Source organism: Phoenix dactylifera, chromosome 11 (assembly GCF_009389715.1).
Source record: "Phoenix dactylifera cultivar Barhee BC4 chromosome 11, palm_55x_up_171113_PBpolish2nd_filt_p, whole genome shotgun sequence".
Taxonomy (NCBI): domain Eukaryota; kingdom Viridiplantae; phylum Streptophyta; class Magnoliopsida; order Arecales; family Arecaceae; genus Phoenix; species Phoenix dactylifera.
In genome coordinates this window covers 2,852,395-2,880,229 of record NC_052402.1, presented here as the reverse complement: position 1 = coordinate 2,880,229, position 27,835 = coordinate 2,852,395, and the positions used below count along the sequence as shown (strand labels likewise).

Sequence of the window (27,835 nt, the reverse complement as noted above, 5' to 3'; positions counted from 1 at the left end):
TCTCTAGGCACACATTACCTCTATGCTCGTGAACAATTTTTAGTTGCTCACATGCCTTAGACTTGAGGTGGTCCATTGGATTGGTATCGGGAACTGGTTTTGTGTACCCATAATATGCAGGGTATCTGCAGCCGACACACAAACACGTGCATGTACATACACATGAAGAAGAAGATCTCACATGTATTTCTTCAGGATATTAAGAGTTAGGACATTCAATTATGAAAAAACCCATGCTTAAGCATGGCCAGGCTCGCTTAAGTATACACCCCTAACCCAGCTTGAAGTGTCAAGAGTGCATCTGAACTCTTCACTTTGAAATCTCCACAAAATCCCTCATCCACTTAAAAGAGAAACAAGGAAATTCTAGCAGAACAATACTTAATTGCTTAATATCACCCTCAGTTGTTTGTAGCCAAATTACATTATATCAAAAGGTGTCATCATTGAGTTACTAATAGCTTAACTTTGCTCTGTAGATTGGTTGTAGCTTTGCCTATTAAGTATATTGCTTTTCATCCAGGTTGAAATAAATCATGGAAATGAGATTGATGAAAAATTTTCATTCGATAAGCTATGACAAGCGGGCCTCTATTATTTGAATGCTGCAAAGTTACCTTGATGCCGAATGTTTTCAGTTGGAAATTTGTTTCTTATGACCATCTCCTATATTATTCTTTTTCTGAACAAACTGTTACTTCTTAAATCTGTATAGGTGTCTATGATTTGGGATTTCCTGACTTCTATATAGTCAGTATTTAGAAGAATTTTTCAGATCTAAATTATAATATTTCATTTGTTTGACATATTATTGAATATTACAATGACGAGGAATATGAATTGCCAACCTTTTAGCCGATAAAGAAAGAAGTATTGTTATTCTTGTTGAAGGGTAAGTTAGGTCCAATTGCACGAATGAGGTATTGTCAGCATGATTGTCAATCACTCAACGTGCCACATGCACTTTTATCTTTTTATTCTTTCAGCTAAAGAAGCCTAATGATCTTTTGGAGAAATTTGCTTTTATTTTATTTTTTTCTGTTCATTCAGCTTATTATGAATAAGCATTTACTTGTCCATATGAGAAAAATTGTGTGGCCTTGTATATTATTACATGTGGTTTGCATTTAAATCTTCAAGCTGTGCAACTCTTGGGGAGGGCTGCAAATTGTAATTTCTTTATTATATTCTCTCGCTTTCTTTATTACAGATTTCACCAATGACATTATGTCACCTGGGCTAGAATAATGATGTCATGGAAATATAGAGACGATATTTGCTAATATAAAGATAAAAGAGAAAATGATAGGAATTCAGTAGCATTAATCAACAGATACTCTGTCTGACCATGTCAATGTCTTGGAAGCTTACAAGATTAACCTGAAGGTTGATTATGTTTCGTTGTTGGAATGCAGGAAAACTGGGAGTATATATCAAAGACATGGGAATCCACCTCCATAATTACAGATTTCATCAATGACGTTGTGTCAGCAAATATCTAACAAAACTCATATTTTGGTTCTTGTTGGACACTTCGACTTAATGGGAAGTGCACACCTCATAATTTCACTTTTCCTCGGAGGAGAAAGCTGAGGAGAGCAGCATTCTTTGCAAGCCGAACCATTCACTCGTGAGAACATTGAATCAGAGACTTGATCGGGTAAGAATCAATGCAAGGTGGGTTCAGACTATTAGGAATGGTTACTTCCTTGAAGAGGTGTTGGAATTAGCACAGAAGAAAGGAAGTGACGCAAAGCTGGAGGTTGACCTATTGATCATTGGGTTGCATGTTCTTGCCCACTGCACCCCAAAGAACGGAGATGCTGTTGCTTCTGCACTCAAATTATTGGGAATTCTGCATCCTTAGGTCAACCTGCATGATGATTTGGACAAAATGCTATGCATGTTATAATACGGGTTCTTCCATATTCTAATAAACACCAGTTATGAACTTTGTGATATTTCCAAATTTAAATTTGAGTGCATGGCTTCGGTTTGTTTCTGCCGTGGAATTTCTCAAGGCGTGTCCAAGATATGAACCCGCATTTTGTCAAATGTTGTTTGGACGAAAATAACCTTGCATGTTGTGCTGCAAGTAAACTTGTTGCTAGTGAACTACGTAGGCCTGGTAGTTGTTTGATATATCGGTGCCTGGGGCAGAGTTGAGAGTGGCCTGATCTAGTTTGTGTTATGTGCGGCATGCTTTACAGGCGAGAAAGGTCTTCTTGGAGGGCACCTCCGCGATGGTCATTGAGTGGATTCTGCAGGCTTCAGAAGGGGTCGGTGATTACCATCTGCTTTTGAGAGATATTTGGACTATGGTTCGTGATGGGATGGTCATTCAGACAAAAAATGTATTTCGAGAGGCTAATGAGGCTGCTGCTTCTGAGCCTGTATGGAAGCCAAGGCGTACTTAGCTTATAAACTCTCTTGCATCAACGGATGACAAGCGCAAGCTGTGTATGTATGCGCATCAGCTCAAGCGGTCAAGCCCAACACTCTCGTGGCGTTGTCATGCCTGGCCTGGCCTGTTTGTAGTTGTGAAAGGAGCTAGCGAATTATGTAGCTGTGTTTCGAAAATTAATCATGGAGGGAAGAGAAATCGGTGTGGCGATCGGTGGCTGTACAGCGACAAACAATGGTGGTGGAACAGGTATGGCTGGTAGAGGCTGGCATGATGGTCGAAGTGGGTGAAACGATGAAAGGATTCAAAGAGAAGATGATTAGAAGAAAGACTACTCGGTTCAGGTGCAAAAGAAACGAAAGAAAATGGGAACAGCCCCAGCAAAAAAATAAGGATCTTGAATGCCCCAATGTTGAAAGCAGGGGCAGCTCAATACATTCTGGGGCCTAAGGCGAATCCAATGAATGAGGCCTTTTTTTTAATAATAATTTTTTTTAATATATATAAAATACTTAAAAAAATATATAAAAATAGATAGTTATCAAGTATACTATTTCAACAAAGATACATGAATCTAACAAAGATAGATAAGAAGCTTTTTTAATTTAATATAATTCTTGAATGAAAGCACATAAAAATAATTATTCTAAATGAAGGGCTATGAAACTGATTAAATAACCAAGATGATACTTGGCAATACTGTTTACCATGTCAAGGAAGAGCCGAATAGGAAAAGGGCATCCCACGGCACTTCCTGGCCAAGGTAAAGAAAAGAATTTGTCCATAAAGGACCCTCTCTATAAGAGAAAGTAGGGTCATTATGGGAAATTCACTCCATCTAATTAATAAAAGTCCCATCCCACCATCTCCCCTTCAAGTGAGTACCCAAGCGGCAACTGCAACATCACAGCACAGCAGCCATTCAACCCCCTCCCTCCTTTTCTCTCTCTACCACCCAAGAGGGGAGAAGAAACCGAGAGGAGAAAACTAAAAGAATCTCCACCCTCCAAGAAGTCCATCTCCAATCCCCCTATCTTTCTTCCGGATGGCCCAGCTGGATCAGGAGTAATGTGAGGGAAGGAAAACCAAGACCAAAACCAAAAAAGAGAAGGGATGAAAGATAAGAGTCTATCAAGCCAACCAAATCCCTCCTCTCTCTCTCTCTCTCCCTCCCTCCCTCCCTCTCCCCACCCAAAACAAAACTACTGTCCCCAACTTTCCAAATTGCCCCTCTGCAGGCCAGGAAACTCTCCACCTCCCTTCCATCAAGGGGGAAGACCCGTAGCCAGCTCTAGATCCCGTTTTATATGGGGCCTTTGCTTCCTTTTGGTCAGCCTCCCGGGCCTTCCATTGGTTCGGGGCCTCGGTCGCCTAGGGCTCGGGCCGGCCCTGGTTGAAAGTCCTCTACGTTAATATTTATGGCCAAATCTGATGCATGTACGTACACAAAGTAAATCGATAACAGCCCGAGCTGTTGAAACAGAAGAAATTCTAGTATATGAAACAGGTCTTAAAGCGTGAATTAATACTGTCCTTAAGCGAATTTTGCTCCACTATGTTGCTGTTGGTGATCCAGCAAATTCGCTCCAGGATACAACAAAACCAAAATAGAATCCTAGCCAGCAAAACTAGGATTCCCCAAAACAACGAAAATGAAACATTTATGTAAAAAAAGTTATATCAATCTGTGAAGGATATTGGCAATTTATAATTCTGAAATAAACTCTGAACCAACACAATCTTTGGAATAGTGCATGTTCAAAACATAACTGCTAGTGCAGTTATTTTGTGAAAAATGGATAAAAACTGCCAGTATAAATTTTATTTTATACGTGCCAAGTGCCAATCTTTGATAATATAATATTGGCTTTTCTTCCACAACTTTCCACCAAAAAGTTATTTTAGCATGTATAAGATATGAATGCTTATTAAGTTATCTAAAAAATTTTTCACAAATAATATGAGACTAAAATTATTTTTAATACTATAAATTATTAAACGAAGGAGACTTTCAACACGAGCAGATGCCGTCTTTTTAACTTAACTGAGGACATGTTTCTTATTCGACTCCTGCGACTTTTTTAACCAATTTTCTCATCAAAATAATCTCATTCACCAACAGCTCGCGGCAGGATTGGCGGAAACTTCGCCAGCCGTCAGAGTTTTGATGGCGACCGGTAACAAAACCCTATTTTGGTCCGCGTTGGCGCCAAACCCAAGCAACCGATCAACCAAAACGCACGTCAGCTGCTCGCAACTGCAGCGGGGTGACATCACATCGGTCTCTGTTCGGAAGGAAGATCTCCGTTCGAGTCAAGGATATTGCGATGATGCAACCAACCCTACCCTTGTTTTTTTTTCTATGCTATTTATTTTTTGTTGTTTGATATATCTTTTCTAGGCAAGCAAGAGCACAAAATATTTAGATTTTGGTTAGAATATACAGCATCATGCCACATATATATATATATATATATATATATATATATATATATATATATATATATATATATATATATATATATATATATATATATAGAAAGGCAAATGGTGTCGCAGAATGCGTTTTCTTTTTTACAACTCAGAAAGTTTTATTTGGATGAACTATGTGTCATTATCTGAGTTCTCATGTACTTTTTTTGCTTTCTGATTTTGTTAGCCGTATTCACATCCGTTGCGTATGAGCCGCCGTTGTAACAAAAAAAATAAAAAATAAAATGTAAGAAAACTTGAGATCATTTGGAGCGATTAATAGCAATCAAGGTGCAAGTTCTCTCTGACAAGCCTCAAAGCACCTATGAATAATTCCACATTTCATTTCTTCAGAATGCATCTAAAGTGGAACTGCGCAATGGAGGCGAGTGCTTTCAAATTGTGCTGAAACTCTCTTTATATCAACCAATGTGGCCTCAGCTAACATACTTCAATGAATCCAGCGGATGGCTGTAAGATAGCTCTGATCACATATCAATAAAGAAATGGGGATAATGGTGGTACAGTTGAGACCATGATATAATTTATTCAATAAGATGCAGTATTTGAATCATTGGATGGTCTGATGCATCCGTGAGAATCGCATATTGACAGCTTTGAGATGCCTTGATGTGTGCACTCACCAGAAGCAAACACTATGATATTTTACTGACCTCTAGTTTAGGAGATCATTGATTGGCTGGCTATTTTGGGCAGGTAAGCCCTGCATTCTCCCTACTAGAGCTGTAGGTCAGGCGCCGGAAGCTTCCAAGAAGAATAACTATTCCCATAGCATCATCCTAAGATAAGTCATCACATCTGTAGCATAAACCATCCTTGATATCCTCTTGTTTCGTAATTATATCGATGGGATATTCTGTAAGGTCTGTTGCAGCGAACCCCAGTAGCGCGCATACTATTCCCCCTCCGAGAAGAGTATATTTTATCAAGAAAACCTGCAACAACTCAGCATCCGAAGTCTTTTAACATCAACTTTTTCTTTCCCAGAAAAAAAATAATCGAATACCAACTCAAGAATAATTCAAAGAACCATCATGATGAAACAATCCTCTTGTTCCCTTTTTTTTCTTTTTTCTTTTTTGTTATTTAAATGCATCATTATATATTTCTAAATAAATTTACAGAACCGTCAACCATCCATCACCATGACGCAGGAAACAAATACACACTCAAATCATAAAACAAGTGCAAACATCACACACCAAATCTCCACTATTCCGTGCTGTCGCCTCCGTCTCAATCCGGTATATAAAAATCTAAGAATTTGAATAGTAAAAAATTGTTAAAGGGATTTTTCAAGAAAAAAATCAATTTCGCTGCATGGAGCGGCGGCGGCGGCGGCGCCACCGGCGATGGCGGTGGAAGGTGATGCTCACCTTGGAATGATGCCATCGTGAAAAATTCCTCCCACCATCATGACTTCCTCGGCCTGCTGCTGTTCTTCTTGTTGTCTTCGTTGCTTTTCTCGGAGGGAGTTGAGCTTCTCGAGCTTGAGGCCAGCTCGGAATCGGGCGATGAAGAGGTCTGCTTTATTGTTCACGTCGGGGCTCGGGCAGAACACCGGCGCCACCCCCTCCTTTCCTTCTCTCTTCTCGCCCTCCATTCCTCCTCCTCCAAGGATTCCATCTACCACGATCTCTTCCTCGGAGAACAACCGCTGTAGATCTGCCGGCGACGGCGAAGGCGGCGGCGGAGGTGGCGGCGGCAGGGAAGATGAAGGTGGGAGAGAAAACCCTGAAAGATTGGATTTTTCTCTCTTCTTGTAGAGATTTACCTGTGGTGGGGCTGGCGGTGGCGGCGGTGATGGAGGAGAGGAAGAGGCCTGGTTCCTAGATTTCTGGATCTGCGGCGGAGGTGGAGGCGGAGGAGGGGGGGAGACGTGCTTCTTTGATCGTCGTTTAAGAGGTGCAGGTAGTGGTGGCGGCGGCGGCGGAGGAGTTGGCGTCGAGTGGATCCTTCGGCTCTTGCTCCCCCCTTTTTTGTGCGAGAATAACTGGTGGAAGAGCGACGAAGGAGGGGGCGGGGGAGGCGGCGGCGGCGGAAGCGCAGCTTGAGGAGCAGCAGAGGCATTAGCGAGAGGCGAGGTATCGTCGGGGAACTTGTTCGTCTTGCTCCCTTTCTTCCTCTTCTTGTGGTAGAACAAGGCGATAGCAGTGGCGATGTCCTTCGGTCCTCCACCACTCTTTTTCTTGGGACTCCTCTTCTCAGCCCGCGTCGCCGGCGGAGGCGGAGGCGGCGGCGGGGGTGGAGGAGGCGGCGGAGGTTGCTGGGGCTTCTCCTCTTCCATTTTCGTTTCTTGCTCCACTTCCTTCTCCGGAAGCTTATTATGGACGCTCCACTTCCTCGAATGCCCGTGTGGCGGCGGCGGTGGCGGAGGAGGAGGAGGAGGAGTTGGCGGCGGAGATCGGGATCTCGGCGGGCTTTTCCGAAGAATAAACTTATCCACCGAAATCGTCTTCGACTCCGCCTCCGGCGTGCTCTCCCACGCCCGGTGGTTGTTCTCCGATCTCCAGCCACGATGGTACATCTGGACGTCGTCGGAGAACCGCCATCCCTCGCCGGAGCCCATCGGGATCGTCTTGGTCTCCCCCTCCGATCTCCGGCCGCGGTGATAAAGCTGGATGTCGTCGGAGAACCGCCACCCCTCGGCGGTGCCGCCCCACGCAGCCACCGCCTCCTGCCTGAGATCCGGGTACGAGCTACTGCTCCTCATCCGCCGACTCCCCGCCACCGGGTTCGCCGCGGGTTCCCCGTAGCTACTCGGCACCAGCGGCGGAGCGGAGCAGCCGACCGCGGGCCACTCGCTGGAGCTGGGCGATTTCTCGGCCTCGTCGCCGTCGTTGCGGCCGAGGAGTCCGCATAGAATGGCGAAGAGGACGAGGCAGAGATTTAGGGCGTCCCATCCGTTCCTTATGAGGCCCCCAGGGCGGAGGCCACGGAAGGAGGAGGAGAGCAAAGAAGGGAAGAAAAGAATAATAAAAACAGAAGACAAGAGGACTAGAACCCAGGGCCTGAGGCCAGAAGAGCACGAGGGAGAGGGCCTTCTTTGGGCTTGAGGCCAAAAGGGCGGGGAGTACTCCCTTTCCCCTTCCATTCCTTCGGATCTTTTTGCTGAAACTGAGGGAGGGAGAAATAAGAGAGAGGGAGAGAGAGAGAGAGAGAGAGGTGGAGGACAAGCTCGAGCTTTCCTCTTAGCTTTTGTGTTCTGCCTTTCTTCTGCCCTACCACCATTGATATTGATGCCCTGTTAGCTGTTACTCGAGAAAAGGTTGGATTAGTTTAATGAGGGTGAGGGGGTGGCACTTTGATGGACATGATTAGCTATGCTTAAGTTTTTGAACAATGCTATGAACGGGAGCCATTTGTGGGTTCCTTTGGAGGCAAGTCTCACCTCATTTGACTATTGGTTTCTGGTCTAGAACTGGGATGATGAGATCTCATCAAGGGGGTCATGGATGGCTTCCTTGGTAAGAGTCGTGGGGTCATGAAGCTGCCAAAATTGTTAAAGAATGGCAAAAGATCTACACACTAATAGCAGGTCGCATTACCGAGAAATTATACCCAATACGACATGCACCATATAGCCAAGCATGCTACCGATGGCAGTCATTTGTTTATATAAGCTCTATTCATCAAGTGTTTCGATTCGCAGCATGCATGGCCACGTGGTGTGCGTGCCATGCGAGGAATAATACATGTTCCTCTTTTGATCCAGATTTATGTTTAATGTCAGTAGATTTTTTAGCTTGTCTGAGAATTTATATCCTCATCCTGCGGTCAAAAGTGCGGGATCTGGCATCTGTGGGATAATCCAAAATTCCAAACGAAGTCTCGGATGCCCTCTGAGGTTTTAGATGGGACCCATCTTAAAAAGAAAAGGTCGCAAGAAACACGGCATCTGGGGTCAGATGGGACGGGGACTCGCTCGCGCGTGGTGACCAGAGGAAGTGAAGCGGACCGGTGGCCAACTGGACTGTGGAGCTGCCGTTCTTTAAGCTCTCCGTACCCTTGTTAATGGTTTGCCATACAATGTCCAAAAGTTGATGGAAACCTGATAAGCTTATGCTACAGAATAACCTATATGGTGACGTTTACAATGGTGTTATGATAGAGATGGAATTGACTTGATGATCTTAATTAGTAATTAGATGGCCAGCATATTTATGCAAGTTCGAGCCCATTACTTCTCGAGCCGTCTAATACATTAAAAGCAAGAAAAAGAAAGGAATTCATGTCTCAGATTTGAAGGAACCACCCGCCACCTTTTATGAATCAATCTGATTGGACGCAAGAAAAGGTTGCATTATAAACGGATATCTTACTAGTTCTTCTGACTATTGACATATTGTTCATAGATAGGCTAGCTGCATGGAGATTAATAGGAGTATCCTTCTTTATGTGAGATTTCCATATCCTTTTAGCTCTCTCCTATTAAAAAAAAGGAACCGAGCATAAATGAAGGAAGCTACGTAAATCAATCTGTCATCAGATGAAACTTTTATAGCACACTTGATATTACAGGAGCATTAATTGGATAATTTAGATAGCTGCTGACTTATCCATCAAGAACATCACATATTTTTCCAGGGACGCGGGAGATAGAGTGAAAGAGAGCCGTATAAGCCAAGAGTTCAGTGATGTCATGACGTTTTACTCGAAGCCATGCAAAGAAAAAAAAAACAAACGGAGTAAGCGAAAAAACGAAGGCCTGGAGGCAATAAAAACGATGGCTTATGGGATTGCATGCTGCCAGATTAATGCGGTCTCATTTCTGACTAGCTTTTGGAACACGCATCCACCAACTCAAAACGGAGCTGTCCCCAGCGTCATAAACGCGGCGCGGGGCCGCGGTTTTAGAGTCGTTCGCACATAAACGCGGATGAGCATTCGACCGAAGTTTCAATTAGCATACATATATCTTAACAACTTCGTGCATTATTTCGAGCAAATGAGTTCAAAAGTTAGGTGACGCCACCTTGTCGGTTCTTCATAATAATGTTCGGTACATCGGTAAATTAGTGACGGCTATAAGTTTATGATGCTCTCTATGAGATTTTCATCGAGTGTTCGGCGCGGACCTCGTCATTATTGTTGTTTCGCAGCAAAATTCTTTCAAAAAGAGTGACAACTAGAATGGTGAGGATTATCATTATACCAAAAGGCTTGAAATTTAATTTATTTTTTTTCCTCTTTCTGTTGCATGGAACCATACGTACGTATATAAACACAATAGTCTCGGTCATAACAGTTTAAAGTACTCAATTGTTCTACACCACAAAACAGTATGAAGTCTTCTATAGTTAACATATGGCAATCAACAAAAGAGGTGCAGATCTTTGGCCCAGTATCTCCTCCTCTGTACACGAGCAATTCACTCATACACTCCATACACCCACAGACCGATGTTATTAGCACTGCTTCAATCATGGATGGTGTTGAAGGAGAATTTCGATAGGTGGTGCGGAATTCCAGAGATTATAGGACCGTATGTCTACAAAATGAGATATTATTCGATGAGCATAGGCATCAGAGATTTAAATCTTTCAGTTCTGCAAGCTGTATAATTTCAATCAATATATTGCACCTTCGAATTATCATGCATCTGGCACAATGGAACTGCAAGCAGCTTCAAATTTTTCGGTACAACAAATTGCCGGGTCCTAGGCAGCCTAACCAAGAAAAGCTTTGTGCATTCCTACAGAGGAAAAAGACAGATTACTTCCTTCAAAGATTGCATAAACTATAAAAAGATAGAAACTTGAATGACCCATATACCTTAGGTCTGCGTGTATTAGGTGGCAAATATGGAAATGGTAGAGTCTCGAACTCAGACCTCCACCAAATTCCTATGCATTCGTCTACCTGGAAGTCAAGATGTTCAGTATTCCATTCGGTTCGGAGTTAAACAAGATTGTGATTGTAGAACTGAGATACTCTACCAACCGTGTTTCAACCCTACCTGCCACTCATCATTTATGCAGCTTTCATCAAGGGAGAGCTTTCTTGATAGCTTGCGTTTCAATCCTTCAATATCTAAAAAGAATTCCACATCGATCTTCCTCAGTGTCAATATTATCATGAATTTGAAATTGGCAGCTTCATTTTCACTTCTGTAGTTGCAGAAGATCCTGAGGAAGCTTTTTCAATCTCAATGCATCTGAAAAGGCTGGCTTTGCTAGTGGTTAATAGATAAAACTTGTGTGCATCTTCCTAGGTTTTCAGCCTTCAAAACAAAACGATGTACAAACTATGCAAAAGGTTTCAGATAGAAACACTTCACCATGCCAGCATATGAACCACAGGCGCGGTAACTGACTTGTATCTTAAAACTTTATGGGTGTTTCAAAGGTTGCATAAGATATCAGTTACATATCCAAACATAGTTAGGATATAAACATGGACGACATATTGGAGGTACTCATATAACATGCAAGTGGCGGCCCTCTCCAACCCCATCCAAACAGGGATATCACAGCGATTACGACAACACTCTCTGACCTTCCATACTCCTGCCTCCTCTTTTCACATGGATTGAAGGCTTTTAAGCTATATCCTCACCCATAAAAAAAGGTGTCCCGCTCCTACCACTGTAGGGTTTAGGGAGGGTAAAATATATGCAGCCTTACTCCTACGTGTGGAAAGGCTATTTTCGTGCTTCGAATCTATAACCCTAGGTCATAATATAGCAACCTTACCGTCGCACTGAAACCCACCCTTGCATCGTCACTCATATATGGAATATTATACAGATGGACTAGCTGTGCGTTAGAATACCCTCTTTAGGCATTGGGATTTAATATGTACCATTCTAAATAAATCTATTGTGATAGAATATAAAGTCCCAAATAATTAGCACTAACCTGATTCACCAGGTCTCAGACGGCCTCCAGGAAGCTTAAAGAATGAGTTTTTCACTTGCAACAATAAAACATGAGGGTGTTGAAACAATTCGACCTGTTCAAAAAAATTGTTAGGTCCTTCTCTTATAGCAAAAATTATAACTAATTTTCTAATTTTATAGTAAATGCCAAAAATTGCACTTCAGCCAGGTCTACATGTCAGAGAAAGATAAAACCACATCCTAGCAGGGTAGCCACTATGTAAAATTCAGCATCAACAGAAGCATCAGCGATCAATTGCAGTGTCACCTGCCGCTGACAAAAACAGCCATGGTGTTTAGGGAAGAAATTATACATCACCCAAAGGTTAAGCAACATCACATGTGACACCAAGGAGCACACTGACACATCAAGAGGAGTTTACGGTATGAAGAAGGCACCAAACAACACACACCAGTAGTGCGGCACTGCAGCAATGATAACTAACACTCTAACTACAAGAATATGGAGCTGGCTACAATCTTCCTTGCAAAATTGCAGCATAGTATTTGTATCATGCCAATATCATTCATTCCAAAAATATGCATACTTTATCATGCTGCCTTATACCAACTTCTAGAGTAGGAACTTATGAAAAATATGCTACTCAGAAAATTCAAATACATGAAATTTTTAGGAAACTAAGTTTTGATTTACATAATGTAAATGCCCTTCATAACATAAAGTTGTCAATATTTTTGTACTAGAAAGCATGTCAATGCACTTTAGACACAGCATAGGCTACCAATCCTCCAGCATTGCATGCCACTGCTACCAAGCATGACTGCAAAATCACATATCACATATCCAATCCACGAACTAATGGAAACATTATACTATGAACGAAAATACCTAACAAGAATAAAATCTATCAAGTTTGCGATGCCAATATTGTCCTCACCATCAATCCTCCTGAAACATGGCATGTGAACCCTCAACATGTAACTCAGCACATTGCTACCCATCAAAACTAAGCTAATACAATAAAGGACACAGAATATGCAGGTTCAGTTTTGTGCCAGTATGCCCAAAGCAATTATGTCTCAGACAGCATCATATATCGATGCAACAGATTTTAGATATTAAAAGAGAAAGAAACTAGTGAATGCCAAACCAACATTGGCATGGCATCTAATTTGTGCTGATCCAATACTTGTTTCACTTTCTCATTAAAAAATGACCTTCAAACTTAAACCAGCCACAAATTTATGGTTTACCTCTAAAACTTCAAGCTTGTCCCTCTCTCATTCTCAGACGTGTGCAATTTATGATACATATTAATGATTACCCTTTCCACATATTGTAACCTCTCAACCTTGACTTGTATATCTCATGCCATTTGTAGTAACCATTGATTTAATATTTCTATTTTGTTTATGCAATATATAGGTTTGTTCCACTGCTCCAACCTTTCATTTACACACTTCATTCTCTCTTTTCAGTTTGCTGACTTAGTTTGAGGATCACATTTAGGGCTAGAAATGGGCTCGAGTCAGGCTTCGGGCTAGGCCCGAAAGAGTTCAAACCAGATGTGGGCTTAAATATAAGCCCATTTGTTTTTCGGTCTAGGCTCGGGTACGTCACTGGCTCAGCCCAAGCTCGAGCCCGAATAAGGCCCGAAATAGAGTCTGAATTTAGGCCCGAATCAGTTTGTTTTTGTATGTTATTATTTAAATAGAATAACGAGAAAATAAAAGACAAATTACAATAGGTTTAGCGGAGAATAATGTATCATGTATCATTTACTAATATTATAGTAGAGAGCCTAATATTTTATTAGCTCATTTTCTTGTGAAGCAATATTATGAAATATTAAACCTCAATCGGGTTTGGGCCGGACCTATTTTTGGCCCAAATGGGTAATTCGGGCCAGCTCAATCGGCTTCGAGTTGGGCTCAAGCCGGGATAATCCAAATTGTTTGGGCCTAAGCCCAGCCCGAAGCCCAAAAAAAATCGGGTTGGGTTCCTAATCACATTACACCCCCCCCCCTCCTTTTTGGATAATCATTTTATCCCATTTAAGTGCATATTGTAGGCCTTGTCCAACCAATTAAATTAGGTAAAATACATCATATCTATGAGCTCCATTTTTGGTGGAAGCTTAGGTTCTCCAGTGACTTATTCTTAAGTTCCATCTAACATCACAATAGGCACCCTCAGAGTCGCACCAAGCCTATATTCACATTTATGAGAAAGCCTATATTGACAATTATCAATGGTTTATAGTGTTATTCAAGCCATTACTCAGAAAATTTTTAATACCTAACCAGGATGCAATGAAAGAAAAAGCAATTGCAATTTTTTCCTTTCTGTGCTCTCTTTTTATCTTTTCTTTCCCTTTGAATTTTTTTTATTTTTATTATTATTTTTATTTTTTGGGGTTGGGGGGGAGCAGAACCCTTCATCTTTGATTTGTTCTTTATCTTATCCTTCAATGGAGAGTTTGATGCATGCATCACATAGTTAAGCAGTCATTTGTATGACCATATTCATAGATGGAAATACAGCCCCTTGCACAATGAATAAAAATGGCAATTAAATCTCAGTTTAACCAACCTGAACTTAGGTAGGGCAGTAAGTAGTGGTATGTGATAGAAGAAACTCAATTCACTAGGTCAGGTCACTAGGTAACCTAGGTCTAATCTTACTAATCAAGTTCCAAAAAGGATCAAAACAACCAAATGAAGAACATAATCCCCTTACCTTAACCTGGTACACCACTCTGCTCTTGGACCTTATTGCAAATTTGACTGGGATAAAACATCAGGTTGGATCAAGATGCTTTGCATGTCAGAACAGATTAATTCTAGAGCTCGCTCAAAATATATTTCAGAGCAACCCATGACAAGAAGAGCATCCACTCTTAGACTGAATTCAACAAATGGGACATATATAAGTGGCTGTGTTTGTGCATCATGACTCTAAACATAGGGACTAAATGATCGGTTACGGCATGTTGGTGATGGTGTCAATTTGGGCTTTTCTACTGTGTCCGTATCTGATTGGTCTAAGAAATATGTGTTCATTTATCAAGGATGCCCCTTCATATAAAACAAAAAATCACCCTATATAACTCCCCTCCCCTCCCCCTCAAAGCCCAAAAAAAAAAAAAAATCGCTATATAATCCCATTCAGAACTTTCAATCAGCAGCAGACTAACCAGCAATCTAGGGTTATAGCAATTAGAACCAGCTGATACAGCACAATCAGGTTGTTGGTTGAATAAACAAATCTCACACTAATAACCCATGACAAGAGGATTTACGATCAAAATTAGAATTTTAATCAGCATATCCCTGAAATGCATAAAAATGACTACGGCCACAAGGCCTTGGTTAAAATAGACCCAATTATACGTTTCACTGTCATTGAGACTCTTTTTTTAATAAATTGGCTCACCAGCAAGCCCTAATCCATTATTCGAACTAAATCTAAGCTGTCAACCATTAGGGCTCATACTCACATAGATTCAACAATATATATATATATATATATATATATATATAAGAAAAGTGAAAATTAATCAAATTCAAGGACCTCTCTCCCTCTCTCAGCACTCTATTAGCATTTCCTTTCCAGGAGGGAACATCCAATTCATTGGTATTTAGCGAAAAAAGAAAGCAATAAAAACTTTAACAGAAATCCATGAAGGAAAAGAAAGGGCAATAAAAGAACTAACCAGAAGAACCCCTTCGACGCAAGTCCTCATCCCATGAGCAGCATAGCTGAATACCAACAGCAAACGAACCACAACTTGTATGAAGAGAAAATGCCAGAAAGAAAGAAGCAGAGCATGTGAATCCCATGCCAAGCTGCTCTTTTTCGACGCAGACGAAGAAGATCACGAGAGAGACACAGAAAATACCTGGCTTTCAACCGCTGGATCCTGTCGGCCAAGGAGTCGTCTTTCTCTGGGATCGCGTCTTTCGAGCCGAAGTAGTAACGGCTAAGAGGGTAGATGTCCACCACGTTGCCGCCGCTCCCCGCTCCGTTACCGTTACGCTCCCCGTCCTCCATCGATACCACCACGACCACCTTCGCGCGCCCAGAGAGAAGACTGGAAGGCCAGAGAGAGACCTGGAGAGCAACAGTAGTACTACCATGATGCTATGGACAAAGCTAGAGATGTCGTTTGGGTCGGTGGATGGGCGATGATGTGGCGAGACAACGAAGGCGCCGCACAATATATAATATATAGATATAAGAGCAGAAGTGTACACATAACCGTGTTTTATTGGGCCGTCCAGGTCAGCAGCCTGGAAGGCACGGTACAAGGATTTTCTCTCATTTCATTTTAAGTTTCAAAGGAGAAAAAAAGAAAAGGCTCATGATCCAAACGTATTGGTCTTTGGAATGGATGGGTCCCGGCACTCCCTGTACATTGATCAAAGAGAAAGAGGTAAAATCATAATTAAACGATACTGGATATCAGGAGATCATTTTTACAAACTCATAAGTAGATATTTTGCTCTTCTCTGTCCCATTGTGCAATTTTATTTTCAGTACGTCATGCAGTTTCTGGCTGGCACGCTCCTGAGACGGGTCACGACTGGGTTTAGAGAATCAAATTACAGCACCAAGCCAGAGCCTAATCGACGAAAAGTTATTCATGAAGATTGCTTGCCTTGGAGGTCTTCACCTTATCAATGAAAAAAAGTAGGGAAAAAGAAGACTTTCGCGAGCCACCGGCAAGAAGCTTCAGCGAGATTCAGATGATGATAGTATGAAGATATGATACAGTTTACAGGAACCAGGTCACGCCATCCTGCTCCATTTCTCCAGCTCTACGATAGCCTCAGGCTGCACAATCTTGCATTCTCAACTCACAAGCACCTTGAACGGTCAAGACATGGAAGGCTTCTGGAAGTTAAAAATATTGCATAACTGTAGGTATAAAACCCCAGCAAGTGCCACTCGCTTGTTTGCAAACTATTTTTTTCTTCCGATAGTTCCCCCGGAGAATACTTACACTCAACACCTCAAAATTTATTTTTATTGCAACATTTTCTTTTATGAAAAAAATCTGGGGCCCTGAAGACCATCCTGACCAAATCAAAATGAACTGCTACAACAAAATTCAAAGCCCGTACATCTGTCTTACCACAGAAAACTATCCACAAAATAGACATCATAAAGTCGCCCATGAAGCATTGGCCTTCCATGCAGGCTGAGCTACTCGTGATACACCAATTCCTGTGAGAGCGTCGGGCCATTCTCGTGCGGTTTCATCAAAAGTGACGCGATCAGCTGGATTAGCATGCAGCAGTAGACCTGGAAAGCGCACACAAAAAAAAGAAACTGATACTCTTCACAGATCAGGGTATCTTGAAAATCTGCTTTAACCTCACAACGAGCCTCCACTCTTCAAGAGATAATTCATCCTGCAGCAAACATTTCACCAGTAAATAAAAGATTACATAAAGATAAATTGCCACGATTTCAGCAGAAGCATGTATCTGGGCATTCAGTTTCAGTTGTCCAGAACCTGAGGTCATACCTATAGACCCTTCTAAACAAATGAAACCTCAAACCGATGTGGTTTGTAGCAAGTAGAAAAGAATGGGCTGGACACTTGAGTGGCATTAAAGAAGGATTACAATCAAATCTTACCCGATAATTCGCTTTCAGTGTGTCAATAGATCTCCTTGAAATATGACTAACAAGCTCATCATCAATATCAAAATGTCTGCCATACATCTTTTGTTGTTCTTCGGAATTGGAACCAACAATCTGTGGACACAGAAAAAGAGTTTATTAGGCCACAAAACTCCTAGAACACAATTAACAAAAACAACCAAAATACACGACATTAACCCTTAAAACACAGCATTTTCTCATTACCTTTATAGCCACCTTCTGTCCCTTCGTTGCCACATCGACGTGTTTATGGTTAATCTCAATTGATGCAATCCTCCCAATATCAATGAAATCCCTTGAAGGGATGCATATAGGAGTGCCTACCTGAATAACAACTTAAAGTGAGCGGACAAAACAATTTGCCAGGTGATTGAGGGGAAGCAACAATAAAATGCTAAGCTAAGGTCACATTACAGTAGTTACTTGACTCAGGTCAAAAGATTAATTTCACTTGTAGCTCGACTGGTTAAATTTAACAAGGAATTCAGCATAGTTGTGCCAGATGATGTTGCAATTAAGACTCCATTTACATGCTTGCTGTTTGATTGGATGAAAACACAGTAAAATTCTACTTCTTTAGTTGGGCATAGCTGATGAAAACACAGTAAAATTCAAATTCTTTAGTTGGGCATAGCTCATTGACGCAAGACTCGCTAATGCCACGAACCATCCTGCAGTTGCTGTGGTTCAATACATGCTTGTTTCGACCATAGATCAAGCAAAATATGTTCCAATTACATGATCACGCAGCCAGATGCAGTAATTGGACTTGCAATCACCCCCACTCACAAACAAAGAAACACATCAGTTAAGTCAGATGTCTGTGATTAAGCATGTGATTAAGCATAAGGCCTACTCTGGAAAGTGGGTAAGGACTGGGATAGGGCACTTATCCTTGCATATCCCTGGAGTAACTGCCGAAGGGACCAATTTGTGGGATGGAACCACTGATCCCCAACAATTCAGTCAACCTAGGATATCCCAGGATCATTCGTTCCTTAGATACCATGGAATCATACTATCTATCTCGCCAATTCATAAAATGATTGGAACGACCCTTTTGTCAGCAAAAAGTAACAAAAAGAACAAGGGCATATTAGTCTTTTGTCAAGAAATAATCATTACATTTTCAGTTGTGCTACCGTACAAGATAAACATTAGACGGATATCCAAACAATCACACAAAAAAAAAAACAACTTATCCCATCTTATTCCACTTTATCCTGGAATTATTTATGCTCATTGAGGACAACAGCAACTTAGTTGCCTGCATTGCCCCCTAAAAGAAAGATTTGAATATTTGCTTCATGGTAAATTTCAGCAAAAATATGAAATCATCAAATATAAAACCTTTTTAACAAAAGATTAGCATACAGAATTACCTTAGCAATGCCTTCAAGAACATCGACACCCAAAACAATTGGGTCCTTCTTGTTGAAAATGCAGTTTGGCATGATGCTAAGAACACATGGGAATACTGCCTCTTCAGCACTTTCTTTCTTCTTTTCTTCCTTTAAGTTGTCAATGTAAGCCTTAAACTGGTCAAACAGGTGATAAATAATATCTGCTACAAAAATCCTCACACCAGTTTCCTCAGCAAGCTCCCGAGCATCAGGCATCACTTTGACATCAAATGCCAAAATAGTTGCATACTCTTTTTTCCTCTCAAGCATAACACTAGCCTTCATAACGTCCTTCTTGTGAACAGGACCTATGCTAAAATCGCTGAATGGAATGTTTACATCTGGGCTCTTCAAAAACTCTGAAAGAGCTTCCAATGACCCGAGGGTAGAGGCCTGCACATACACACCCTCCCCACTCTTGTCAATACGGCTCATAACCTTATTCATCTCTTGCATTACAGCCTCCTTGACATCTTCCAAATCGTCCTCAGGTTTTACCACGTAAAGGGCAGTGCCTGCAATGGCATGCTCAAGTCCCTGAAAGCATATAGATAGTCAGCACATAGTTGCTGCATTTAGTGCAGATGCGTACTGCTAAAAACCGACTATACCTGTGCGGAAATTTTCACACCTTGTGCCGCTTTGAGCTCTTTATGATGCAAGTATGATCCCTGAGACAGTTGAGATGACAATATATCAACTGAAGTGATGATTATTTAATAGGAAAAAAAAGAAACAATGCAAAGATAACGTTCATGTTGAATAGTTTAATTCCAGATTTCGAATAATGAACCAGTGGTGCAAAGCAAGTCAATCACGTACAAATGTGTCAGGCAATTAAGTAATAAAAATATAAACAAAGATTTGGTTTAGTTTAAGTTCTACAAAAATAGTTATCATGGATTGAAAACTTTGCGGAATGTACATGATCAATACTATAAAATGCAGTAAATGACATGGGAAAAGCAAAAAGGCCAAATGCTATAACAGGTGAAGAGCTCCACCAATACTATATATATCCTTATTCTGAAGAACTTATTTGATGATTTAAGGGGGAAAAAAGAATGAATTGTAATGCATGACAAAGAATTAACAATATAAGACCACACAATTAGGACATTTAAATTCAAAGAACAATGATGATTTTCTAGAAAACCATGCATGTTTGTAATTTGCAAAAAGGTTTAAAATCTTAGATTAGAAGCTGATGGTCGGCCTAATGCTGGACTAGACCTAGAAATAATATCTCAAATAAATAAAATCTCTGGCATGAATTGTGTATATGATAATCAAGACCAGCTTTAAACCATGTGTCTTCCAGGGAATATAAAAAACATATGGGCCAAAAAAAAAGGCAAAGCACTTCACGCAAAATCATCTGTTTCCAGCCATGTCTAACGATGCCCATACTTCAGTTACCAAAGTAATATCTTGATCCAAATCAGATCACCATCAATGACAAAATTATGAAAGGTAGAGTACAAGTTCAGACAAGAAAAATTTTGTATGAGAAAAAATAAAAATCAAAAATTGAAAAACCAGAAATATACCCAGCTTCTAAACACAATCTATATATACAGTATTGGCCCATACTTCAGTTACCAAAGTAATATCTTGATCCAAATCAGACAACTATCAATGACAAAATTATGAAAGGTAGAGTACAAGTTCAGAAAAGAAAAATTTTGTATGAGAAAAAATAAAAATCAAAAATTGAAAAACCAGAAATATACCCAGCTTCTAAACACAATCTATATATACAGTATTGTTGATCTCCTACCTCAAGTTGCAAAGCTCATTCAAGAGATATGCCTGTTAAACAAACAAGCAATGCACTCCCTCTACAACACTTTTCAGCAATATTTAAGTATCAAAAAAATAAAAGAGAAGTAATCCAATGTGGGAAATAAAAGAAAATAAAATTGAGAAAATTTTCTTATTTGGTTATATAAGAACATTGTATAAAATGTCACACAGGAATCATCTACTGATGAGTTAAAAGATCTGCTTGTCTTTTCTTCTGCACAAGTGAGAGAAAAAAAAACGCTGTGCACTCACTAAGAAAATTTTGGGACTTCATTTTTTTCTTAACTTTCATTTTTGCTTTTGGTTTTAATGATTGAACATTGGAAAAAATGATCACTCCAATAACTTTGTTTCCCTTTCTTTCACAGCTATCAAAAAGAAAGCTTTAGTCTTGCAACTTGATCAAACAAAATCTCTCTGGCAAGACTCAGCAATTTTAAATGGCTAACCATACCGAAGCTCCACAAAATCATATACATCCAATTCTCTCAAATCACATGAAGACATACTACTAAATCCAAAACTTATTTAACTTTAAAATAGAGCCAAGCATAAAGAAAAAGCAAAATTCACCAGAAACAATCTTTCAGAGTAACTCGTTCAAATAGTAGGTTGACACAATTTCAAGATGCACTAATCTTGTTTCCATCTTGAAATTTTTTTGCATCGAGTAATTGTGCTGTAAGAAGCTGTGTCTCAACTTGATCTTAAACTTTAAACTAAAATAAATGAACCTATACACTTGAGATGGAATTCTCTATTCGTTGACCTGATAAAGCAATTCCGAAAAAGGGTAACCTCTATGAGTCTTCTTTCCGCTAACAAAGAGTATAAAGTCTCTTCTAGGTAATACTCTTGCTAATCATACATCAAAAGTACTTTGGCTAATCATATATCCAAAGTACTTTTATCTTTAAAGATCTACCTAGCATGGTGTAATACCAGAGTCTGCAGAATCGTTTACCAGCCCTATTAACTCATACTGGTAGTGAATCAATATTTGCTACGTCCACTATACCGTGTCAATAACAAGAACCGGACCATACTGATATTGTACCAGCAGGGCACTAGTACAAGAACCAAAACCAGTACTGAACCATGGTCAATACATAAACAACTATGCAATGCTGCTTTCACATATTCAAACCAAAGAAACCGACCACCAAAATCAACTCCAGAAAATATCTTATATCTACGAATTTTCATTTTAAATCTAAAAACAAATAAACCACTCGAATTGATATGCATATGGTACAGTGATCTTCAATGAACCACAGAAGTTCTACTTCACTGTGACTTCAATGCATCAGAACTTGAGAGTACTCAACATGCACAAATATTTTACTAAGATTTGGAAAACTATACTCATGAGACGCTTTACCATGACCACAAGATTCTTCTTTGATGATCTATTTCAATGCTAGGAAAGTGACAGAAATAAAATGAAAATGAAAGTCCATATTTAGGCAGTCAGACAGAACCAACCTCCATTCTTATTTTGCTTGCTTTCATCTAATTTCACAACACCCAAAATGTAATTAGATATCCTATAATATCAGAAGCAGAACCACGGGATGACAGAGTTATAAGATTTTCATCATCCTTGATGCTCTCTCTCTCTCATATGTGCACATATATGTGGGCACCTGTAAGAAAGGAACTTGTATGCAGAAGATGAGAAATAGTAGGATGAGATGCCACTCATAGAGAAATCCTTAAATTCATATTATGAAAAATAAAAATTTAACAGTAGTAAATCTATGGTACAAAATCATCTGGTGTTCATTGTAGTCACTCAAAAAACCTTCAGAAAATTTCCAACTATACTGAACCATGATTTTTTAAAATCTCTTGCATGTCCATACAGCTATCCATTCTTCAAGAGCTTTCACATCTTCCATAATATTCAGTGATATGCAGCTAAGAGTATAAAACAGAAGGTTGCTCAAATTCCAAAATGAGAACTTGCTTTTAATCCACCTTGAAGCAAGTCCAACCAAAAGAATGTTTAAGAATTACTGCACATATGAGATAAGGAGTAAAAGGCAAGGACAAGCTAACCACACCAAACACTGATCTCATGTCACAAAACCCCATTAAGTCAACAAATGGTCACATCTCTGCATACAGGCTGATAATTGCTCTAAGTCCTGGAAAACATAATTTAACCTAGAGCATTCTGGGCAATTTAATCCTAACTCTGTAGCTCGTTTAAGTTTGAGTAACCTTAAATTGACTTTTGCATTCTTATTTCCAGTACAACACATCTAGGGCCTGTTGAGCCAATCCATACTGACCTGTTTGGCAAGTGAAAGACTTCTATTTGGTCACTTTACCAAATCAGCATAATATCATGCATTTTGGAAACAACTTCATATATCTCAAGTTCTAGTTGTCAAAAAATTTTAGCTCGATATGAACTTGGTATCACACATTTGCCTATGTAAAGGCATTCATCAGTTGTTGCAGCACTGGGACAAGAAAGAACTAAATTAGCATTACGTTTGAGAAAATGACGTAGATGTAATGGTCAGGAAGTCACTTTTTTGGTTAAAATCCCTTTTGTGGTATTAAGAGCAATCAGTGATCAATTGCTATCTTAAAAATTGTAACTAAAGATATCATAAAAGGTAATGGTAGTACAACTAATTCACTCACCTTCACTCGGAGCTCCTTCATAGGGTGGGGGGTAAGCAAAGCTCTAATATTGGTAACAATAGGGCCCTGCATTGAAATTTAACTACAGTAAGAAACAAGTACACAAGAAAGCGGCTTCATTACAGCAAGAGAATAAAGGTAAGAAAAAATCTAGTACCTGCATGCCACAAATAACTATTTGGTCACCTTCATGAAGAACACCATTTACCAGCACAACATCGATGGTAGTTCCTAGACCTTCAATCACTTTGACTTCCAAAACAGTACACTGAAAGACATAGAAGTGACCAAAAAAGACTTTCAGAATATATTCCATTAATCTGATGCGATGGCAAAGTATAAATACGATCAGCTCATCTAGGATCTGTGTTTAGCATAAAATGTAAAACAAACAAATAATGAGAGGGAAACCAATGCATGAAGAATGCTTAGCATTGCAAGTGTTAATGACTAAAATAGTTAAGCACCAGGAACAGGCATAAAAACTGTATAACCAACCTGGACTTCATCAACATAGGTAAGCTTTTCTTCCATTGTTTTCTGCGCCCACTGTACCAACAACAACAGAAGATCCGGTATTCCTTCGCCACTGGGATATCATATAAAATGTAAATTAGTGAAAAACATTCAGTAAAAATGTTACATTTCAGTAAACTATCAAGAAGGCATACAAAAGACAAGTGCTGTAGTACATAGGAAATACCTGATAGCACTTGTGGGAACAATATTAAATGTTTCTCCCATTTCTCTATTCTTGTAGTACAGAGCTGTGTTCAGACCCTGCTCCTTGAACTGAGTTATAATCTATAACAAAGAATCATACGTTTCCAATTTCCACATTAGCTTTGGATTAAAAGTCCCAGCAGGAAAGAAATTATACCAGTGAATACACTGACCTGAGTAAGTCTCATATTAAACTCATTCTTCACATCATTGGACTGTTGTTTGAGAGCCTTCACTATGGGTGCATTTAGGCAGGTTTTCCACCCATAAAGTCGATCCACCTTAAGAATGGAACAAAAGAAACATGAGATTGAATGAGTAATAATTAAAAAAATATCCGGTAGCATATAAAAGAGCTTTCACCATGCAACTTGAAAACTCACCTTATTCAATGCCACTATGAACTCTGTGTTCCGTCTTTTTAGAAGGTTGAGAGATTCAATTGTTTGTGGTTCAAGCCCATGCATAATGTCCACAACCAATATAGCAATATCGCACAAGCTGGAACCTCTAGAGCGCAAATTAGTGAAGGATTCGTGACCAGGGGTATCAATGACAAGTAAGCCTGGGACCTTCAGTGTTGCATCAGCTTTCAGCTCCCTTGTTCTCTCCCTTATGTTTTCAGTTGGAAAATAGGTAGCCCCGATTTGTTGCGTGATACCCCCAGCCTCTCCCTCCTGCACATTAGTGCGTCTAATGCAATCTAGCAGCTTAGTTTTCCCAGTATCTACGTGACCCAGAATGCAACAAATGGGTGAGCGGAGGTCATTGCCGCTCTTCTTCGATTTAACATCTGCAGTCCTTGACTCTTGCTTAGTGACAACTTCATTTCCCCTCCCAGTAATAGTGGTGGGTACATTTTCCCTCTCATTTTCTCTGCTTTCCACACCAGTCTTCTTTGAAGGTGCACAAGGAGCAACCACTTTTTTGACAGTAGGCTTTGTGGTCACTGTAGAGTGAGTCTGCGGTTCAACACGCTCAGCACCTTTTCTAACTACTGGTTTTGCCTCCACCTCCTCTTGATCCTCCTCAGCAAATGCACTTGTGGCAGGCAATGTAACATCAACATCATCCCAGCTCTTTGCATCCCACTCATCCTCATCTTCATCATCTTCCATCGCTTTAACCTCTTCTGGCTCCTGACTAGCTTCAACGTTGTCCTCAGCCTCCTCAACTTGAGATACAGACTCTTCCTCAGCCATGGCATCTTCAACAGCTGGCTCTGTAGTCGGTTCATCTGCCTCTGCCTGGCTTTCAGTGACCTTCTCTACCTCCACAGCCTTAGCCTGAGTATGTTTAGTCTTCTTGGTCTCATACTTGGGTCTTTTCTTTGTCTCTCCACCAGCATCACCTATCGGAACCTCACTCTGAGCAAGGAACTGTTTCCTCATTGCTTCCAACCTCCTCTGCTCTTCCTTCTGCCTGCCTGTCAAGAGTTTGCCCTCCTGCTTCTTCTTCAGCAACTTCTCCTTCTCCTTTTCTTTCTTCCTCCTCTTTGCCTCTTCCGCAAGCCTCTCCAACTCCTCCAATCGCTTCCTCTCCTCCTCTTCCTTCCTCAGTCTCTCCTCTTCCTCCCTCTTTCTCCTATCTTCTGCCTCCTTCCTCCTTGCCAACGCCTCCTGCATCTCCCTAACATGTTTTGGAAGCTTCTTGTCAGGACCCTTTCCCTTTGCTTCTTCCTTCTTCTCTTCCTTAGCCTCCACTGCAGAAGGGGCGGCGGCAGCGGCGGCCTTCTTCTCTTTCCCCTTCTCTTTCTTCTTCTTTTTCTTCTTTGCTGCAGCTGACTCCACATTCTCAGCTTCCCCATCCTTCTCATCTCCTGCAACCTCTGCCTGCTCCAGCAGAACTGGAGATGTCTCCTCCACTATTGGTGGTGGTGCAGGGCCCTCCCCAAGCTCAGCAAGAAGCTTATCCAAGTCCTCCTCTTCCTGGGCAGTCCTTCCATTCTTCTTCTTCTTCTTCTTCTTCTTGGAGGCAGCCTCCTCCGGAGCAGCCCCCTGCTTGTTTGATTCCAAATCAGCATCCTTTATCTCAGTATCATCTCCTTCTTCGGCTTGTTCCTCTGGAACCGGGGGTGGGGCAGTAGAAGCCACCGGAGGGCCCTCCCCCAGTTCCGCTAGGAGTTTATCCAAGTCCTCCTCCTCCTGGGCGGTCCTCCCACCTTTCTTCTTCTTCTTTTTCTGCTGCTTCTTCGATCCAACATCCCCCATACCGCCCTGCCGACCAAATTCCCCATCAAGATCCCCGCTCTCGTCCTCTTCGTCCTCCACCACATGGTTATTAACCTCAGGTTTCGACTTGGGTTTAGGTCTCGGTTCTGGATCGGGCTCTTTGTTGTTCTCCTCATCCCCGAGGGCATCCAAAGCATTGAAAGCACTGAAAACACCAGTATTCTTCTTAGATTTAGACGACTTCTTCTTACCAGCGAAGACGACGGGGATCTCGTCCTCGTCCTCCGCCGCCGCCGCAGCTGCCTGGGCGTCGTCGGCGACGGCGGGCTTCTCCGGCTCTACGGCATCATCGCCCTTGTCGGCGTTGCGCTGGACCTTGCCGCCCTTCTTGCTCTTCTTGGGCGCGACGCGGTTCTCTTCCAGGCCCTCGGACGGCGGCGGCGGCTCCGCCGGATCGTCCTGCGGCATCGAGTACTCGTCGTCGGCGATCGTCACGTTTTTCTTCCGACCCATCGCTTCTCAACAGAATCGGCTCCACCCCGGAGTCTCGATCAGCAGAAGGGCCAAAGATCAAAACCCTAGACGATCGAAAGGTAGAGAGATGAAATAAATCGTAAACCCTAGAATAGCGAAATGATATTGGGACTATCGGTGGTCGAAGCGGATCAGTGCTTTGGATATATACCTCTTGGTCTCTCGAGAAAAATACTTTGGTCTTTACTCGATAGCACAAGTAGATCTCGGTGAGCTGCGATCGGACTCCGGAGCTCTCCCACGTGCCAGCGGATGGCGATAACATTCGGGGCGAGTTGATGTCGGGCGGAAGGGAAAGACCGGATATTTTGGAATATGGAATTCTAGTCAAAGCGTCACAAATCCGAAATCAGATATTATTTTTAATAATTATTCAACAATTGAAATTAATCTTAATTGAAATATTAATCGGAAAATGCTGTTGTATATTTAGCTTAATCATATACATCATTGCTAACATTATGTCAAGTTTCTATTTTCTGAGTCCCTTTTTTGATAATTATCTATTCTTCCAATTTTGATGAGCGAAGGTGGGAGGAAACAAATGGAAACTTCATCACTTCCACCCACACCATTGCCGCCTACTTCATCCTAGCCATCGAATGGTCACTTGCATCACCATTGAACCATCTGCTTGTGTCCCCACCTTCCAGCACTTTCAGCCCTTCTCCTCCCTAGCATGCGAGAAATTATATACTATATCAGTGTATCAGCTCAGCGGTACATCGAGCCAATTATTTTTCGATATGAAGTAATAAGAAAAACATAAAAAGCGTGATCCACCTCCTCCCCGAGCAAATGGAGCCTTGGCCAACCTCCCACCGGGCTCTACATGGAGGCCAGATTACTTGAGACTTTGAAGGACTCGTCAACTTGGCAGGGCCAAAATCCGAAATCTTAATCGGACATTCCTCAGCACCCCCAGCAATAGCTCTTCGTTGTTTGCTCGAGATTAGGGCACGAGTGATGCTCGAGGGCCCCATTCGCTTAGGGAGGGGGCAGAGCGCCCGTTTCTCCTTATGCTAAGGTGGCCAAGATGTACTATTAAGTTGGTACACCAAGCATACGGTATAATTTGATGACGAGATCAATGGAGAGATTGATGCCCACAAGAGCTCTAGCAGAGAC

The 27,835-nt window shown here is 41.2% G+C and overlaps 3 protein-coding genes across 4 annotated transcripts; all 3 read right to left on the bottom strand.

Moving 5' to 3' along the window:
- Positions 1–6,057: 6,057 nt before the first annotated feature.
- On the bottom strand, positions 6,058–8,440 carry LOC103721559 (formin-like protein 1). Its single transcript, XM_026809875.2, has one exon. It carries the CDS (start codon positions 7,989–7,991, stop codon positions 6,270–6,272), a length of 1,722 nt encoding a protein of 573 aa, XP_026665676.2. The 5' UTR covers positions 7,992–8,440; the 3' UTR covers positions 6,058–6,269.
- A 1,658-nt stretch (positions 8,441–10,098) lies between these two features.
- LOC103720350 (pre-mRNA cleavage factor Im 25 kDa subunit 1) lies at positions 10,099–16,495 on the bottom strand. Of its 2 annotated transcripts, XM_008810013.4 has the most exons (7): positions 15,641–16,495; positions 15,455–15,500; positions 11,758–11,851; positions 10,857–10,930; positions 10,673–10,759; positions 10,482–10,592; positions 10,117–10,388 (listed from the first exon to the last, which is right to left on the bottom strand). In XM_008810013.4, the coding sequence occupies exons 1-7, from the start codon at positions 15,790–15,792 to the stop codon at positions 10,317–10,319; spliced, it is 636 nt and encodes a 211-aa protein (XP_008808235.2). In that variant the 5' UTR covers positions 15,793–16,495; the 3' UTR covers positions 10,117–10,316. The 2 variants fall into 2 exon arrangements, 1 of the variants encoding a protein (XP_008808235.2); XR_005513807.1 differs by having other exon boundaries at positions 10,099–10,388; positions 10,857–11,851; positions 15,455–15,528; positions 15,641–15,733.
- Positions 16,496–16,642: 147 nt separating this feature from the next.
- Positions 16,643–27,336, bottom strand: LOC103720357 (eukaryotic translation initiation factor 5B-like). The gene is made up of 12 exons (XM_008810021.4): positions 26,859–27,336; positions 24,386–26,751; positions 24,176–24,283; positions 23,983–24,083; positions 23,778–23,868; positions 23,437–23,547; positions 23,280–23,345; positions 19,427–19,486; positions 18,795–19,352; positions 17,617–17,736; positions 17,386–17,505; positions 16,643–17,156 (listed from the first exon to the last, which is right to left on the bottom strand). Exons 2-12 carry the CDS (start codon positions 26,684–26,686, stop codon positions 17,091–17,093), a joined length of 3,702 nt encoding a protein of 1,233 aa, XP_008808243.2. The 5' UTR covers positions 26,687–26,751; positions 26,859–27,336; the 3' UTR covers positions 16,643–17,090.
- Between the last annotated feature and the right edge of the window lie 499 nt (positions 27,337–27,835).